At 40.2% G+C, this 15,431-nt stretch overlaps 1 protein-coding gene across 1 annotated transcript in view; it reads left to right on the top strand.

Moving 5' to 3' along the window:
- Sptbn1 (spectrin beta, non-erythrocytic 1) overlaps window positions 1-15,431 on the top strand; it is a 204,036-nt gene that overhangs the window by 132,680 nt on the left and 55,925 nt on the right. The window contains exons 4-7 of the mRNA XM_008823012.3: window positions 8,830-9,003; window positions 12,579-12,670; window positions 14,049-14,129; window positions 14,502-14,617. Coding sequence (XP_008821234.1) covers window positions 8,830-9,003; window positions 12,579-12,670; window positions 14,049-14,129; window positions 14,502-14,617 — 463 coding nt within the window. The remainder of the gene's footprint in view (window positions 1-8,829; window positions 9,004-12,578; window positions 12,671-14,048; window positions 14,130-14,501; window positions 14,618-15,431) is intronic.

The following is a 15,431-nucleotide window of genomic DNA, read 5'->3' as shown; positions in this document are numbered from 1 at the left end:
GAGAGTGGGGAATTATTAAGGTGGGATAGAGTGTCTCAGCACCCTTCCCTTAGAAAACCCTGCCAGGGACTCTTCCCATGTCCTCTTCTATTCAAAAAGATCAACTTCCAGGAAGTATTTGTTCTTTCCCACCTCTAGACTCTGCAGTAAACCCTACCATTGTGATTATTCACAGCTCTGTAAATCCTGATGTTCTGCTAAGTAGAGCACTTATCTACCATGTGCCATGACCCTGGGTTCAATTCCCAGTACCCCAGAAAAAATAAACTATACAAGCAATTGGGACAGAGCCAGGGGCCTGGGAGGGACCACCTCTTTGTTCTCTAAAGGCTTTGGGTCCATGCTGGGAAGGGGAATTAGCCCAAGACCACACTGGGTCTCAGAGGTAGGGCTTGGATTAGTGACTCTCCTGAGCAATTAGAATTTTATTTTCAGACCCTAGAGTTGTCTCTTTAGCTCCATAATTCCCTCTCCTTTGGAGTCTGAAGGAAAATGGATCTGGAACAGTGGTAATAGCTGGTAATGATTTGGGCAAGAAAGGGTATCAGGGAAGGAGAAAAACAGAAAAAGCACCTGCAAAACAAATAAAAAAACACCCTAAAGAACATGGGCAGGGTGTGGGGGTGAAGAGAAGCTTGTGAAAGTTATTTAAAGGAAGGTCAATAAAAATTGACATTTCCCTACAATTGCCTACCTGCAATCCCTTCCCACCCCCCATAGATCTGAGTCCAAAGAGTGTGATATTGATCCTTGCATTAAATGGAAGTTCAGACGTCCATCAGGAATGATACAGGACAGAAAGGCACATATTGCCATAGAAACAGGCCTATGCCACCCTAGAAATCTTACAATAATTAATTGAGGCAAGATGCTCCTGTCATTGGCAGAATTCTCCACTCTTGAAGAGAGGCTTCAGAGAGTGTTTATGACAGAGAGATAAACCCCCACCCTGTCCATTGTCTTCAATTTTGCCATCGTTATCTCTTCCTTTTGAGAATATGAGACATAGTAATATATAAATAGGTCTTAAAAGAAAACTGTTAGATGAGAACTGGGTCTCTTCCTTTCTTTCACATGGAAATGCACCCCACTCTTCCTTGTATTCTGTATTCTTGTGGAACATAAAGACAATGCGCTTTGGACCCCTGGTTCACTATAGACTAAGCTAACTGGATTCATTATTTCACCTTTCTGAGTATTGTATCGTCATCTATAAAGTGATGATTATACTTGCTGTAAATCATAGTTATTGTAAGGATTAAATGTGATCAGATCTATAACCGACAACAGATGTACATACTATAGTGCTCAGTAAATGGCAGCTAAGAATTTTTGGATCTTGGAAGCTTTGTAGTTGACCAGCACATTGGTCTGTAGCTCTGTGAAATCATTATCACCTCTTGACATTAATTTCGTATTATTGCTTACTGAATTTGTCTAAGTACCATGCCTTAAACATTTGAAAAGGGCTTCTTGGAGGCAAACAGAACACAAGACAAGGGAGTTGTTACATGAGGCTTAGTTGATTCATTTGCTTGTTTGTTTGTGTTTGTTTTTTTGTGTATTTTTTGGTAGTGAATCCAGGGCTTGCCTACTCGTAGGTGGTGGTCCACCAATGAGCTACCACTAGACCTTGTAAGCTTTAGTCTTGATTCTTCTTCTTATGTTGTATGGCCAGGTCTTGTTTATTTTGTTATAAAAAGAGGTTAATGTTTCACTAAAGATGGGGGATTTCAATTATAAAATAAGACAGTGCTTTAAAAACTTAAAGTACGCTCAATAAATTCATTGGTTCCCCAGTAAAACTTTAATGAAACATTGGCTTGACATTAGAACCTTAAAAGGGAATAACCATTGCTTACCATCCCCAGGAAAAGAAGCTTCACAACTGAAGAAAAATTTATGTGTTAATGTTATTATGTCTCATAATTATTAAAAAAAAAGAGAGAGAATGAGAATGTAAAAGATGTTAAAAGGATATAGGAATGGAGATATTTTCCAAAGTAGACAGAAAAAATGAGAAAGCCTAAGCAAGTGATGAAGGTCTGTTTAGGTTTGTTATATATAAAGGATGAGACAAAAATAATATACACATAATCTTAATTTTTCTATGGTCATAGTTTAGTCAACTAGTTTAAAGAACAAAATATAAATCTAGTCACTGTTTATGTGAGAATCTTTGGTTCTTTACCCAAGCCTTATCTACATAGCACATGATAATTAAAAGTATCAGACTGGTGGAAGTAACCTTATTGGATGTTTAATAGTCATACTTTAAGGCCTATACTAATGTGGTCAGAGGGACTTACAGTACAGTTTTGGCCCTTGCCCTCCAAGGTTAACCAAGTTCCAGGGGACTATGGAACATCTCTCAAAATGTCCTGTAAATGTGGTGAGTCACCTGTCCTCTTGTTCAGGGAGGCCATGGAGACCCCTCAAGATGGACTTGAACCAGTGTCCAGTCTACAAAGAGGAGGGAAAACTCAGAGGAAATATCTCATTCATGCTTCCAAGTGAAGCCAGACATGGTCAAACAGGACCTTTGACTTATTTTCATATAGATAGAACTGGTAAAAGAAAGGAGCCAGGGGCTCTTCCCAAGCCCATGTGACCCCTGAGGAACAGATCCTCAAATGACCTTAAGTGTAAAAACAAGTTGATTTATTTGGGCCAACTGTGTAATCTTAAACACCCAAAAGGAAAGTATAACCAGAGTAAAGTCATCAGTATACTTCTTAAAGAGTTCAAGGGAATACACTTCCCAAACATTAGGCTTAAGTCTATATAAAAAGTTATTTAGACAATTATTTCTCATTGATGAATTTGTTCCTAACCAGAAAGTGCTGCTCAGATGTAAGACTTCAAATCTTGGTCTCCAATACTGTAGTGCCCATCTGGAGCTAAGGGAGACAACCAGCTATTGTTCTAAAATGATGGATAAATTTGTTTTCTCCCCCTATTTAGAAGCCTTTGAGAGGGAACTGACAGTGATTCTAACTACTCCCAACAACTATGAAAATACCTGAAAGCAAATCCTGAATCCATCACTCTAGAGTCCAGCCTCGGAAGACAAGAAAAATGAGGAGGAACCCAGTAGAGGGATGCTTTTGAAAGCCCTTTTCAAGAAATTCCAATGGACTCTCATAAGAACATTTGAAAATTGCCCTATTCTGTCTTTTTTCTAGTTCCCTGTCTAGAACTTATAATCTGTAATGCTAATTACTCTTGCCTTTATTTCTCCTTCACATCTCCTAGACACCAGTCAAGGACTTTCTTTTCTCCCTATAGTTAAGAGTTGTGCAATTTGGGAGTCTTTTAGATAGAGTCACTGAAGGGGTACCCCAATTGCCTCACCCTGCATCCCTGTTCAGCATGGAAGAACCCTGTACCCTGATTCCCTATCAGCAATTTGGGTACCCTCTTCAGAGGATGGTGTGATAAGGAGGTGGGAATTGGTTAGGCAGTTAGGATAAAAAGACCCCAAAGAAAAGTAGCCAGTTTCTTGGCTAAAAGTCAAAATGCCCTTGGGACTGTTAGCAACATGCTCTGTTCCAAAGGCCAAAAATTTCAAAAGTATTTGGGAGCTTGCATCTAATCCTTAAAAGATTTTAGGGTTACCTCGTCAGAGAGGGGAATGTTAGAGTACTCAAAAGCCCCATAAAAATAAATAAATGAAAGAAAAAAAAGTGATGAGGAGATATAGGAGGTGTTGGAAGGGAGGGAGTGGACATGGATTTGATCAAAACACCTTATATACATGTATGAAATTCTCGAAGTTTTTGTAAAAGTTTAAAAAAAAGACATGAAGATAGTGTAATGAGATGATAAAGCAAATGTTCCAGTAACGTGTGTGCGTGCGCGCTCATGAATATTGTAAGGAAACCAGAGCACTCCTTAGGCACCTTAGGTGTCAGTCCTCCTCAGACACCATGCACCTTGTGTTCTCTTTGAGTCGAGTCTGCACCAGATCCTGGGGAAGATCCAGGGATCTTCTTGTCCCTATCCTCCTACTACTGGAATTACAAAATGCAAGCCACAATACTCAGCTTTTTACATAGGTGCAAACCTTTGACAACAGGAAGAGAGGCCATAAATCCCTATTGCAGAAATTATGTCCTTCTTAGAGGGAGTAGTTCCCATCCCTTGACTGTGAGCAGAGTTGCCTCTCCTGCCCCATAAAACCAAAAATAGGAACGTTTTATTTACTATAATGATGGTGGTAAGCCTATCACATGTTCAATAATATGAAACATAAAACACATCTATACATCACTGCTATTCAACAACCTGACTGGCAGGCAAAACCAAAACCCTTCCTCGTTTCATCTCCTCCTTAATAAAAGCAAATGCCCTTTAAAGGTATGTAATTCAAAAGGTTCACGGTTTATGGTTACTTACCATACTCAGATGCTCCAAAATTTTAGTTTTAAGAAAACTGTGTTAGTTTTAATACAGAAACTAGTTAAGATAATTTCAGAATCCCCAACAGGCCACAGAATGAGCAGACAGCACTCTTGTTAACAACTCTGCAATATTGACTCTGGGCAGGCTTTTCTGCAAAGCCAGATAAACGCAGAAAAAAACCTTATTAAAAAGTATAGCAGAGGAAGAGCTCCAGTCTTCAAACCAACATTGCCTACCTGTCTTTCTCATACAAAGTTGGTAAAATGTGGATGATGTGTATCACTTTGTTCTAGTTACGTAAAAGGTAGATGTCTTCATTGTACACTTCCTAGATGGGGAGGAACTTAGAACTAGTATGGTATCATAGAAGGACAGTAAGTAGTTGAGTAAGGAATAAAATGAGATTTTTGTTGTTATATATATATATATATATATATTTTTTTTTTTTTTCCGTCTTTTTGAGACAGGGTCTCCCTGTAGCCCCAGCTGTCCTGGAACTCACTATGTACACCAGGCTGGCCTTGAACTCACAGAGATCCACCTGCCTCTGGCTCCCAAGTGCTGGGATTAAAGGCATGCGCCACCACGCCCGGCTTGTTGTATTTTTAAAAAATAATTCATAAATAGCAAGAAAAAATTTTGTTGAATGAGATGAAAAGCAAAACTAAAGCTGGGCATGATGTCTCCTATCTTTAGTCTCAACACTTAGAAAGCTGAGGCAAGAGCATCACCATGAGTTCAAGGCATGTCTAGGCTACCTAGGGAGCTGCAGAGCATGGACAGACAGATGGATGAGTATTCTGAGACTTAAGATCTGGAATCGAAGACTCAATTTCATTTACTGTGTTCTATCTAAGTTATTTTTTAAAATTACAAATAGGCTTGGAATGGTTTTTCTTTTTCCTTTTCCTTTCCTTCTCTTTCTGGGATAGGGTCTTGCTCTGTTGCCCAGACTGGCCTATAACTTGTGATCCTTCTGCCTCATCCTCCAAACTGCTAGGATTTGTAGATGTATGCCATCAATACCTAGCCTACATGGTTTTTCATAAAAGGATTTTATAATACACGATAATAAATGGACACAATAGTTAAAACACTTAAGATATATCTAAATAAATTCACTTAAGTATAAATATATGTATTAATATAATTTAATATCAATGCATTTTTTCCTTTTTAACAATAGTTTTTAAATTTTTATTTCTTTTTATCTTATGTTCATGTATGTTTGCCTTCATGTGGATATGTCTACCGTGTGTGCCTGGTGCATATGTGGAGGCGAGATACAGTTGTGAGCTACCATGTGGGATGTGGGTGCTGGGAACCAAACCCAGGTCCTCTACAACAGCAGTATGAGCTGTATGACCTCTGAACCATTGAGCCATCTCTCCAGCAGTTAGAAGTTTAAGGCCTGCTTTGACTACTTAGTAAGTTCAAGGTCAGTCTGGGCTACATGGGCCATCTTTGAGGAAGGAAGGAGTGGGGGGAAGGGAAGGAAGGGAAGGAGGGAAGGAAAGGAAGGAAGGAAGGAAGGAAGGAAGGAAGGAAGGAAGGAAGGAAGGAAGGAAGGAAGGAAGGAAAGAAATAGAGTTCTCTCCATTGCATGAGACTCAACAACAACTACAATAATAATGAAATAGCTTTTAGAACTGTAGCACTTTTTTTTTTAGTCTTACTATGTTTCTGAGATTTGCCTCAAACTCTTATACTCAAATGATCCTGCCTCAGTCTCCTGTGTAGCTGGACTACAGGCTACTAATATATTTATTAAGTGCAATCAAGACTGGGGTGGGCGTGGGGCTGGAGAGATGGCTCAGCAGTTAAAAGCGCTTATTGCTCTTCCACAGGATCTGAGTTCAGTTCCCAGTACCCATGTCCAGCCATTCACAATTGCCTATAACTAGCTCCAGGGACTCTGATGCCCTCTTTTGGCCTCCATGGGCACTGCACACATGTGGCATACACAGAGATACATTAAAACTTAAAAAAAAAAAATTTATGCGTGTTAGTGTTTTGCCTGTACATATATAGATGCACCCATGTTATGCAATGTCCACAGAGGACAGAAAAGGATTCCCTGGAACTGTAGTTAAAGACAATTGTTAGTTGCTGTGTAAATGCTGGGAACTGAACTCAGGTCCTCTGGAAGAGCAGCCTCTTAACCACTGAGCCATCTCTCTAGCCTCACTTTAAAAAAAGGAAAAAAATAACGAAAAATAAAACTGGGCTTCCTCCATTCATTTTTTTTTACCCCTAAAGAGAAGTCTGAATAATTAAAAAACAGACTTGAGGAGAGTTTTAATCAGGAACTTGCTCCATCCTAAATTACTTGGGTATGAAAGAATAGGCTGCTGTGAATAGTCCATTTCTTTTTTCACTGTGAGAAATGATAGTTGATCCAAGAGATGAACAAGAGAAAACAGAACACATGTGAACACATGCAGAATTTGACACTTCCAGCCCTGGGGAATAAGTAGCCCTGCCCGCCTCACCATGGATGGGCAGCTTTGGCCCACACATATCTCCTCTCAGAAGGAAGTGTGTAAACACACCTAGTGGGTGGTATTTTCAAAGAGCTCCTGTGTCAGCCTTACACAGCTTTGCAGAAGCACAATTTTGATTGAGCCCACCCCTTTATATTTCACATCTAACCCTTTTCCTGCTTTATGAGATTACTGTTGTAATCTGTTGTCACCTAGCACAACACAAATGGCAACTCCTAGTATTTTCCACATAGCTGAGTTAAATTAGTTTTGAATTTTCCCTAAGAGTTTCTCCCACTCCTTTTCTTTTTAGGTACAAGGAAAACTGTTATAAAAGCTTTTTTGATGTTGTTTTGTTTTGGTTGGTTGGTTTTTGAAGCAAGGTCTCACTTTGTAGCGCATGATAAACTAGAACTCCTATTCTGCCTCAGTCTCTCAAAAGCTGAAATTATAGGTGTATACTACTATGCCTGACTGAAAAGCTTAATTTTAATAGACATTTTTCTTTCCATTGATTTTATTTGAAAATAGAATTTAGCACATGTAAGGCCTCTGTAATGTCATTTTTGCAGTGTCAAAGCTCATCCTTCCAATTCTTGAGTATTCTTTTCTGTAGGAGAAAAGGAAGTAAAATAATTTTCTGAGACAGGACAGACTTGAAGTGGCCATAAGTGGCCACTTGTTACATGGCTAACCCCACTTTCAAATGTTCTCTAGCAGATAAATAACCAGGTCTCTTAACCACAGAGAGAAAAGCAAGAAGCAGACAAGGTATTGGCATGAGGGTGACTGTTGTCTTAACCTGGGTATGTTTAACTTGCCATGTACCTGGCCTTCTGACCTCTAAGAGGACAGCTTACTTGTAGGTGATCAGCTTTCTGTACACGTGCCTTGAGTTTTCTGTGCACATACCTTATGTTCAGGACTGAACCAGATAACTCCCTAGAGGATGTAGCTAGCTGAAGTATAAAGCATCATTCCTGCTCTCCTCAGAAATCCAGCAGTTGAACTGGAAAAAATATAAGTGATCTAAGGAACAAGAGCAAAACCAAAACATAATGACTATTTCCTAGACTCTGTGGTCTAGACCATCAGTGTATAGAGTTGTAAGGAAAGATAACATGTGAGAATGGGAATGATTAGAAATGTCTCCAAAAGCACAATAGGTATTGACTAGAGCCTTGAAAGGTTAGCATGCACTGGTGTCAGGCTGAGTATATTCTTATGACAGGTGTGTTAATGTGCATCCTGGTGGCTTCTGTGTGAGATGTTAAATACTAGCCTGAGGTACATCCCCCAAAGGGGGATGGATGGGAAGTATGGTAGGGAGGCAAGGGGACATGAACTTGGACTTGGCACAGTAGATCATAGTGACTGGTGTACTGTGTGTTTGTGTGCATATAACAGTAGATATAGACGATCTTTATAGTAAATATGGTATTCATATTTGAAATTGCCTTTCAAGGGCTTCTTTTACATTTTGCTATGACTGTACAATGAAGGAACATTTAAGGTATTTAGATACCTCTCTCCCTCTTTCCCTCCTTTCTTTTTGTTTTTCCTTTCTCCTTATTTATTTACTTCTCTGTCCTCACAAAACTACCACTTGAAAAATCTCATGATTAGGGATATGCCCAATTTTTTATCTTGGGCCAACCTTAGGAAATGACCCAACCCAGCAGGTGCCAACTTATTTATGTTTACAACAATGAGATGGGTCTCACAAGTGTTTTGTCATGTGCCTATAAAGTTCATTGTGTAGATGGTGCAGTAGCACTGAAGTTCCTTTTGAAAATTGGGCCAAATGAGCACAGATAGTTTTCAGTTTTGGTTTGGGTGGGAGAGCAACTCGTCATAGGTATGTGTGATTCAGGGTAGTACCTCAGGAGCTATCTCTGCCCTGTTGGATGATCTATGTCCACTTCTGTTCTCTGCTTTCCAGCCTAAACCAACTAAGGGACGAATGCGAATCCACTGTCTGGAGAATGTAGACAAGGCTCTTCAGTTCCTGAAGGAGCAGCGAGTGCATCTTGAGAACATGGGGTCCCATGACATTGTGGATGGGAACCACCGGCTGACCCTCGGCCTCATCTGGACCATCATTCTGCGCTTCCAGGTAAGGATATTGGGTCAGCATTTCACGTATGACTTCCTACCCTAGTGGAGGTGGCCTCCTTGCTCCACAAGTACCCAGAAAGACCACGTTAACCCCACTCTGGAGGAATGCAGAAACTACCATCTTCTGCATTTTACTGTACCTGACAGCGTTGGCTTTTCTGTCAGATCTGACTCAGTGGTGTGGGGTTTCTAGGATGCATCCCAGCCCACCACTTCCTAGCACCTCTGAACATCTAGTATCTGCCATTTTGCTTTCAGTAGCAAATATTAAATGATGTGATCAGTGCTAGGTTCCTAGTTCTAGATTGTCTAGACTTCACCAAATTGTGGTATATGTTTGGTGGGGGCTCCATTTTCCCCTTCTCATTCTTTGGATGTAAAGAAGTTGTTTCAGGGGGAAAGAGCCAAAAAAAAAAAAAGCTTTATTTGTCCTCAAGTCAGTGATAACTTTATTTGTGATGGAGTGTCTCTAGGTGTAGAGGCATTTTAAGTCAGAAGATAATCTTAAGGGCATTTTGCCCAGCTGCTTCTCTTTATGAGGATCCTGAGAAATTTGGAGTCTTGCCTGGGATCACACAGCCAATTCAGGCTGCTGTGGGTGTTTGGACACTTAAGAGAGAGCTCGGCCTTAGGATGAAGCACCTTGAGAGTCCTCATTCATTCTCTAGGCTTCATGCTCATGACCTTTGTTTAAAGTGTGAAGCACTGAAACAGCTTCTTACCCTGGTGTCAGGTTACCTTGCAAGCAAATATCCCAACAGTCATGTCTCCTGGGTGACTGTGTTCTTTGTCCCTTTCCTTCTTGTGCTCACCCTTGGATAAAGATCTGTTTGAGTTGCCTTGCTAAGTAAAAACTCATACAAAAAAAGAGAGAAATAATCAAATTGTATATAATTGCCTTTGTTTTCCTGTTGAAACTCTGAAACCAGCCTGTGAACAATTCCTTTACCACCTCACTTTCCCCTCTAGGATTAGGCTTCAGTTTTAACAATGTTCTGGACATGTCTTTGTGGGGAAGGAAAGTTATAGGGCAAGAGAGAGAACTCCCTGACTTGGTAGCCCCCAAATTCAGAGTGGTCATCTGCCTTTTTTGCTGCCATTGAGGAGAGCACCTTAATAATTGAGATTCCCAGCCCCAGCCCCTGTAATTCCAATTAAATAAGTCCAAGGGGGGAACTGTTATAAGGTGACATCACTAATGGAGGTAATTGAAACAATCAAAGGCATTTTTTCCCCAGATAAAACTCTGAGGGTTATGCTAATTAGTTCCTAAATTATTTGAAAATGAGATAAATTTTACCTTGTACCAACAAAGGTTACATTATCAGGACCTTCTTTGATGTTCACACAGTTTTGTAGAGTAAAGCATATTGGGAAGGTAGAAGGGCATTCTGATTGTGGCTTCCCTAGAAACCAGGTGAGTGCTCATGTCAGAGAGCTGGCATACATAGCCATTTTCAGAATTCTCAGGGTGAATTGAGTTCTATCATTGACTAATGAGCTTCCCGTCAGCTTGCCTTTTTCTATACTTCAACCTGTAAGTGCTGTATATACTTTGTCCCTTTGGAGCCAGGATACTGATATTAGTACACAGCCTGCAGTGATGGTGCCTGACTCAACACAACTTCTTCCAGTAGCTTTATCGATATGTATTTGGATATATATTGATTCTATGTCAGCTAAGTCCTAGTTAATGTTCTCTCTCCCGTGAAATTTCCTCAGGTGTCCACAAAGATTCCCCCACCCCCACCCCCCCCACCCCCGCTCCTGATGAATGGTCTTAAGTTCCCAGCCAGTGGGTGTGTGTACCTTGCTTGCATTGCATGCATATATGTTTCCCTATAACTCCCAAAATATGTCCTGTATACACATAGCAGGAATCCATTAACTACTGATGGTGACATAGAGTTTACGCTGCTGCTGTCCCTTTAATGAGAATAGAAGATAATGAGAGAAATCAGAAGTCTTTGTGGGTGTGCCTTGTCTTAATGGGTTTTCAAAGGGTAACTAGAACTTCTTTCTGTATGGGTGTGTCTCTAAACAAGTGGATCTTTTTTTTATTTTAATGCATAAAGTTCAACCCACCCTTCTCTGTCAGTCTAGGTTCTTTCACATTCATTTTCTGCACTTGAGCTAATGATTTGGTTTTGGTTTTGGTTTTGAGGGCTTTTGGTTTTTTTAAAAGACAGGCTCTTACTCTGTGCCCCAGGCTGCCCTCAAACTCTTGGCATTTCTACTGCCTCAGCCTTTCAAGTGTTGGATTCCAGGTGTATAAGCCACCACACCCAGCAAACTAAGATTTCTAATAAAAGTTGGGGTTTATGCTTATCTACATTTCACATAATTAGAAATCACTTCAATTAGAAATGGACATTTTTTTAAGTGTAGTTCTTTCGATTCTTAGGCATTTTTCATAGTTATAAGTTTACAGAGTTTTAATCCTAAAGTATTTTGTCGCTTGTCCCTCTAATGCTCAGGAATCTCAGAATTTAGGGAAGATTTGTAGATTGGATAGAGAGTTGACAGAAAGGAAGAAGCAAACAGAGAAGCTTTGGAATACCTAGTTAGACCCAGAGGGTGACAGATGACCATCTGACCTCCTAGGTTGACCCCCATCTATTCCTAAGCCTTGTCCCAAATTCAGTTACAGGGAAGAACCATAGACAACAGTATTTGAAGCACTTGACATAACTGGTAGGTGCCTCCTAATCCAAGAATTGAGATTTATGGGTCCTTTTTTTATGAGTTCAGCACTTTCTATTTTTTTTTTTTTTAAATCTCATCAAAAAATGGATGGGTGTAGTAGCACATACCTGTAATCCTAGCACTAGAAGCAGGAGGGTCAGAGTTCAAAGTCATTTCTCCACTACATAGTGAGTTTGAGGCCAACCTTGACTACAGGAAATCTTGTCTCGGCAACAGCAACAAAAAAGAACCAAAACAATACACTGGTGCTGTATGTGAGGTAGGCCACTGTTGCCCTTCCTGAATTGGGGAGCTGAGTAGTTAAGTGATAAAGCCATGATTAAGACTCATTCAAGGTGGCTTGAGGTGGCTGAGCCGGTAAAGGCTCTTGCCACCAGGCTTCATGACCTAAGTTCAGTCCCCAAGACAGTGAACTTAAAAAAAACAGAACATAGAAGCATAACATTCAAGCAGGTTCTCTCTGAGCATTTGGGTCAGTTTTCAGGAAGTTGATCACATAGTGTCCTAATCAATGAAAGCTGTAGCCTGATGTGGAAAAAAATCTTGATTATGAAAAGGCAAACTGAATACTTCTTTGGTGTCTATAAGAACCACTATACTAACTAGTTGCAAAGATGGGCTGGTTGACAAGTGATAGAAGGCCCTCAGGTAACCAATCTTCTCTTCAGCTTCGTTTGTGTGCAGAGTAGAAAACCTAGGACAGGTGATGTTTCTGAGGTGAGCCCTTATAGGCCTTATTGACATTCAGAGTAGATGGTCTGCTGGATGAGGCTTTGATCTAGTTTACCCTGTATATACATTCAGACCTGTTCTTCAGTGGGTGTCAGGCAGATAACTTATATCTAATATTTTTTTTGTGAACCTTAGATCCAGGATATCAGTGTGGAAACTGAAGATAACAAAGAGAAGAAGTCTGCCAAGGATGCATTGCTGCTGTGGTGCCAGATGAAGACAGCTGGGTGAGTGTGAAAGCAGAGGACACCAAGGAGCATCTTTCAAGATTAAGTTCCCCTTGTCATCACTTAGAGGGTGCTGATAAGTATCTTTCCACAGCTTCCATTGAGAGTCCTGTTAATGCATAAGCAGTTGGCTGTGTTGTCATTAAAGCTAGCTGTCAGAATGGAAGGAGTTCTGATTTATATTTTGGACCTGTCGTATGTCCTTAATGGGTTGCTTTCTCTATCAGGGAAGCTCCACAGACTATTATATCTTAAACTGTAAGAATTAAACCCACAGTATTTTTTTTACTGCAGTTTGGAATTATTGTTGTTTTGGTTTTTTTGAGACAGGATCTCACTGTAGCCCTGGCTAGTCTGGAACTTGCTATGTAGACCAGGCTGGCTTCAGACTCATAGATCTGCTTGCCTCTGCTTGCCTCTGCTGAGGTTAAAGGTGTGCACTGCCACACCCAGCTGAGTCCTTAGATCTTAATGAAAGCCAATTTTATACCAGGTTAATTAGTGAGTTATTCTGAAAATTATCTTACCTTGGAGCTGGTGAAATTATTTAGCAGGTAAGGGCACTTGCCACCAAGCCTACCGACCTGAGTTTGATCCCCTGGACCCACATAGTGGAAGGAGAGAACCAACTTCAAATGTTTTCTGACCTAAGCACACACACACCAGTCAAACAGTTAAACAGATAGACAGACAGATAGACATAAAAATATATAAACTGCCACTGCGCCTTAAGTGTTGAGCATGGAAACTAGAAAGAGCTTATGTCCTCATAAGTAGGTTAAGACAAGTAGGAACCTCTAATCAACCACAAATAGAAAGTTATTAGTAATTGACATGGTGCAGAATAACCAGTTTATTTGGGATAAAGTAGTTTTCAGACATAGAGTAGTTTTCTAGGGAGGTATTTATTTTATAAAGCACCATTATAAGTAAAGATCTGTCACATGTGAACAGGTAAAATCCCAGCCACCTTTTGTTCCATAGTGGTATAAGTTCAGATCTCAGTGACAAAGGGCCTGAAGCCCTGGTCGGTGGAGTAGAAAGCCAAATAAAGCAAGATTATCAAGATTGTGATCACTTTTTCCTAAGTAAGAATAATGTTTTAAGTGTAGGGCACAGTTTACATGTTTTATGAAATTGAATTACCAAGCAGGTAAAGACACAAAATTGTCCATTTTATTTTTATTTCATAGCACACCAAAGTTAAAGGGTATATGCTCAAACTTAATCTTCGTTATTGATAGTCATGGCCTTGAATTTTACAATGATTACAAACTTTTTTTGGTGGCGGGGCAGTGGCGGGGAGAGCACTGCATTCAACAAAGGCATAAACATTTATTTAGTAATTTGTTTTTCTCTTATGCTATGTCCTTGGCAGGTACCCTAACGTCAACATTCACAATTTCACCACTAGCTGGAGGGATGGAATGGCCTTCAATGCACTGATACACAAACACCGGTAAGTCTGAAGAAGATGGGAATTGTAGGGTAGAATGCTGCCATTTCTCTATGACAGATCTGGATGAGTTCTGATTCTCCTATCTGTGGCTTAGATAATTGTGCCACAGTGGAAATTCCTGCATTCCATATGAGGAGAATTTGAAATTCTTCCAAACTGAAGAAACAAGTTCACTCCATTATCTTTAATTTCCCTAGTAAACTAGTGTTCATTCAAAAATCAGATATTGTTGTTTGGTAATTATATGATATTGTAACTTTACTCCACTAAATTGTTTTAACATTTCTGGAGTAATTGTTACACCTCATTAGACACTTGCTTTATTTCCAAAGTATAATTTTTGGTATGTTCTACTGCTGTCATTCTACATAGGCCTGACCTGATAGATTTTGATAAACTGAAGAAGTCCAATGCACACTATAATCTGCAGAATGCATTTAACCTGGCAGAGCAGCACCTCGGCCTCACTAAACTGTTAGACCCTGAAGGTAAGGACCCTAGATATGAAAGGCGAGATTTTAACAACTCTAGCATTAAAAGGTCTGTATAAAAATCTGTGTTGAGCCGGGAGTGGTGGCACACACCTTTAATCCCACCACTTGGGAGGCAGAGGCTGGTGGATCGCTGTGAGTTCAAGGCCAGCCTGGTCTACATAGTAAGTTCCAGGCCAGCTGGGGCTACAGGGAGACCCTGTCTCAAAAAGACAAAAAAAAAATATTTGTATTGATACGCTTTATTTGTACAGCATGCTTTGGGAATTGTCAAAGGGAGAGTGTATTGGTTACTTTTCTGTTACTGTGATAGAAACACTGACCAAAGCAAATTATAGCAGGTAGAATTTATTTGAGCTTACAGTTCCAAGGGGCAAGAGTCCATCATGGTGGGGAGGTATGGTGGCAGAGGTGGGTGGAAGAGAAGCGGAAACTAGGCTCTACATCTTCAAGCAGGCACAGGAAACAACAACTGGAGGGAGATCCGGCAAGGCTTAAGAACTTTCTAAGCCCATCCCCAGTGGTGTGCTTCCTCCAAGATAGCCACACCTTCTAAGACCTCCCAAAACACACTTGGAGTCTATGGGGGCATTTTCATTCAAACCACCACAGAGAGAAACTTAAAATTTTGGTTATGAGAATTACTTGTGGATTTGTGGGAAGAATTACATTTGATGAAACTTTGACAGATGGTTGTCATTTTAAACATAGTCTGAGAGAGAGGGCATGAACAAAGATAAAGAGCCAGAAAGGAAGAAAATTTGAGGACTGTTTGGTAGGAATGGTGTAGAGAATATCCCAGGAAGGAGAA

The sequence above is a fragment of the Nannospalax galili genome, unplaced genomic scaffold, assembly GCF_000622305.1.
Source record: "Nannospalax galili isolate Female #2095 unplaced genomic scaffold, S.galili_v1.0 scaffold286, whole genome shotgun sequence".
NCBI lineage: Eukaryota > Metazoa > Chordata > Mammalia > Rodentia > Spalacidae > Nannospalax > Nannospalax galili.
The sequence above is the reverse complement of the archived record's forward strand: the minus strand, read 5'-3'. Positions and strand labels throughout refer to the sequence as shown.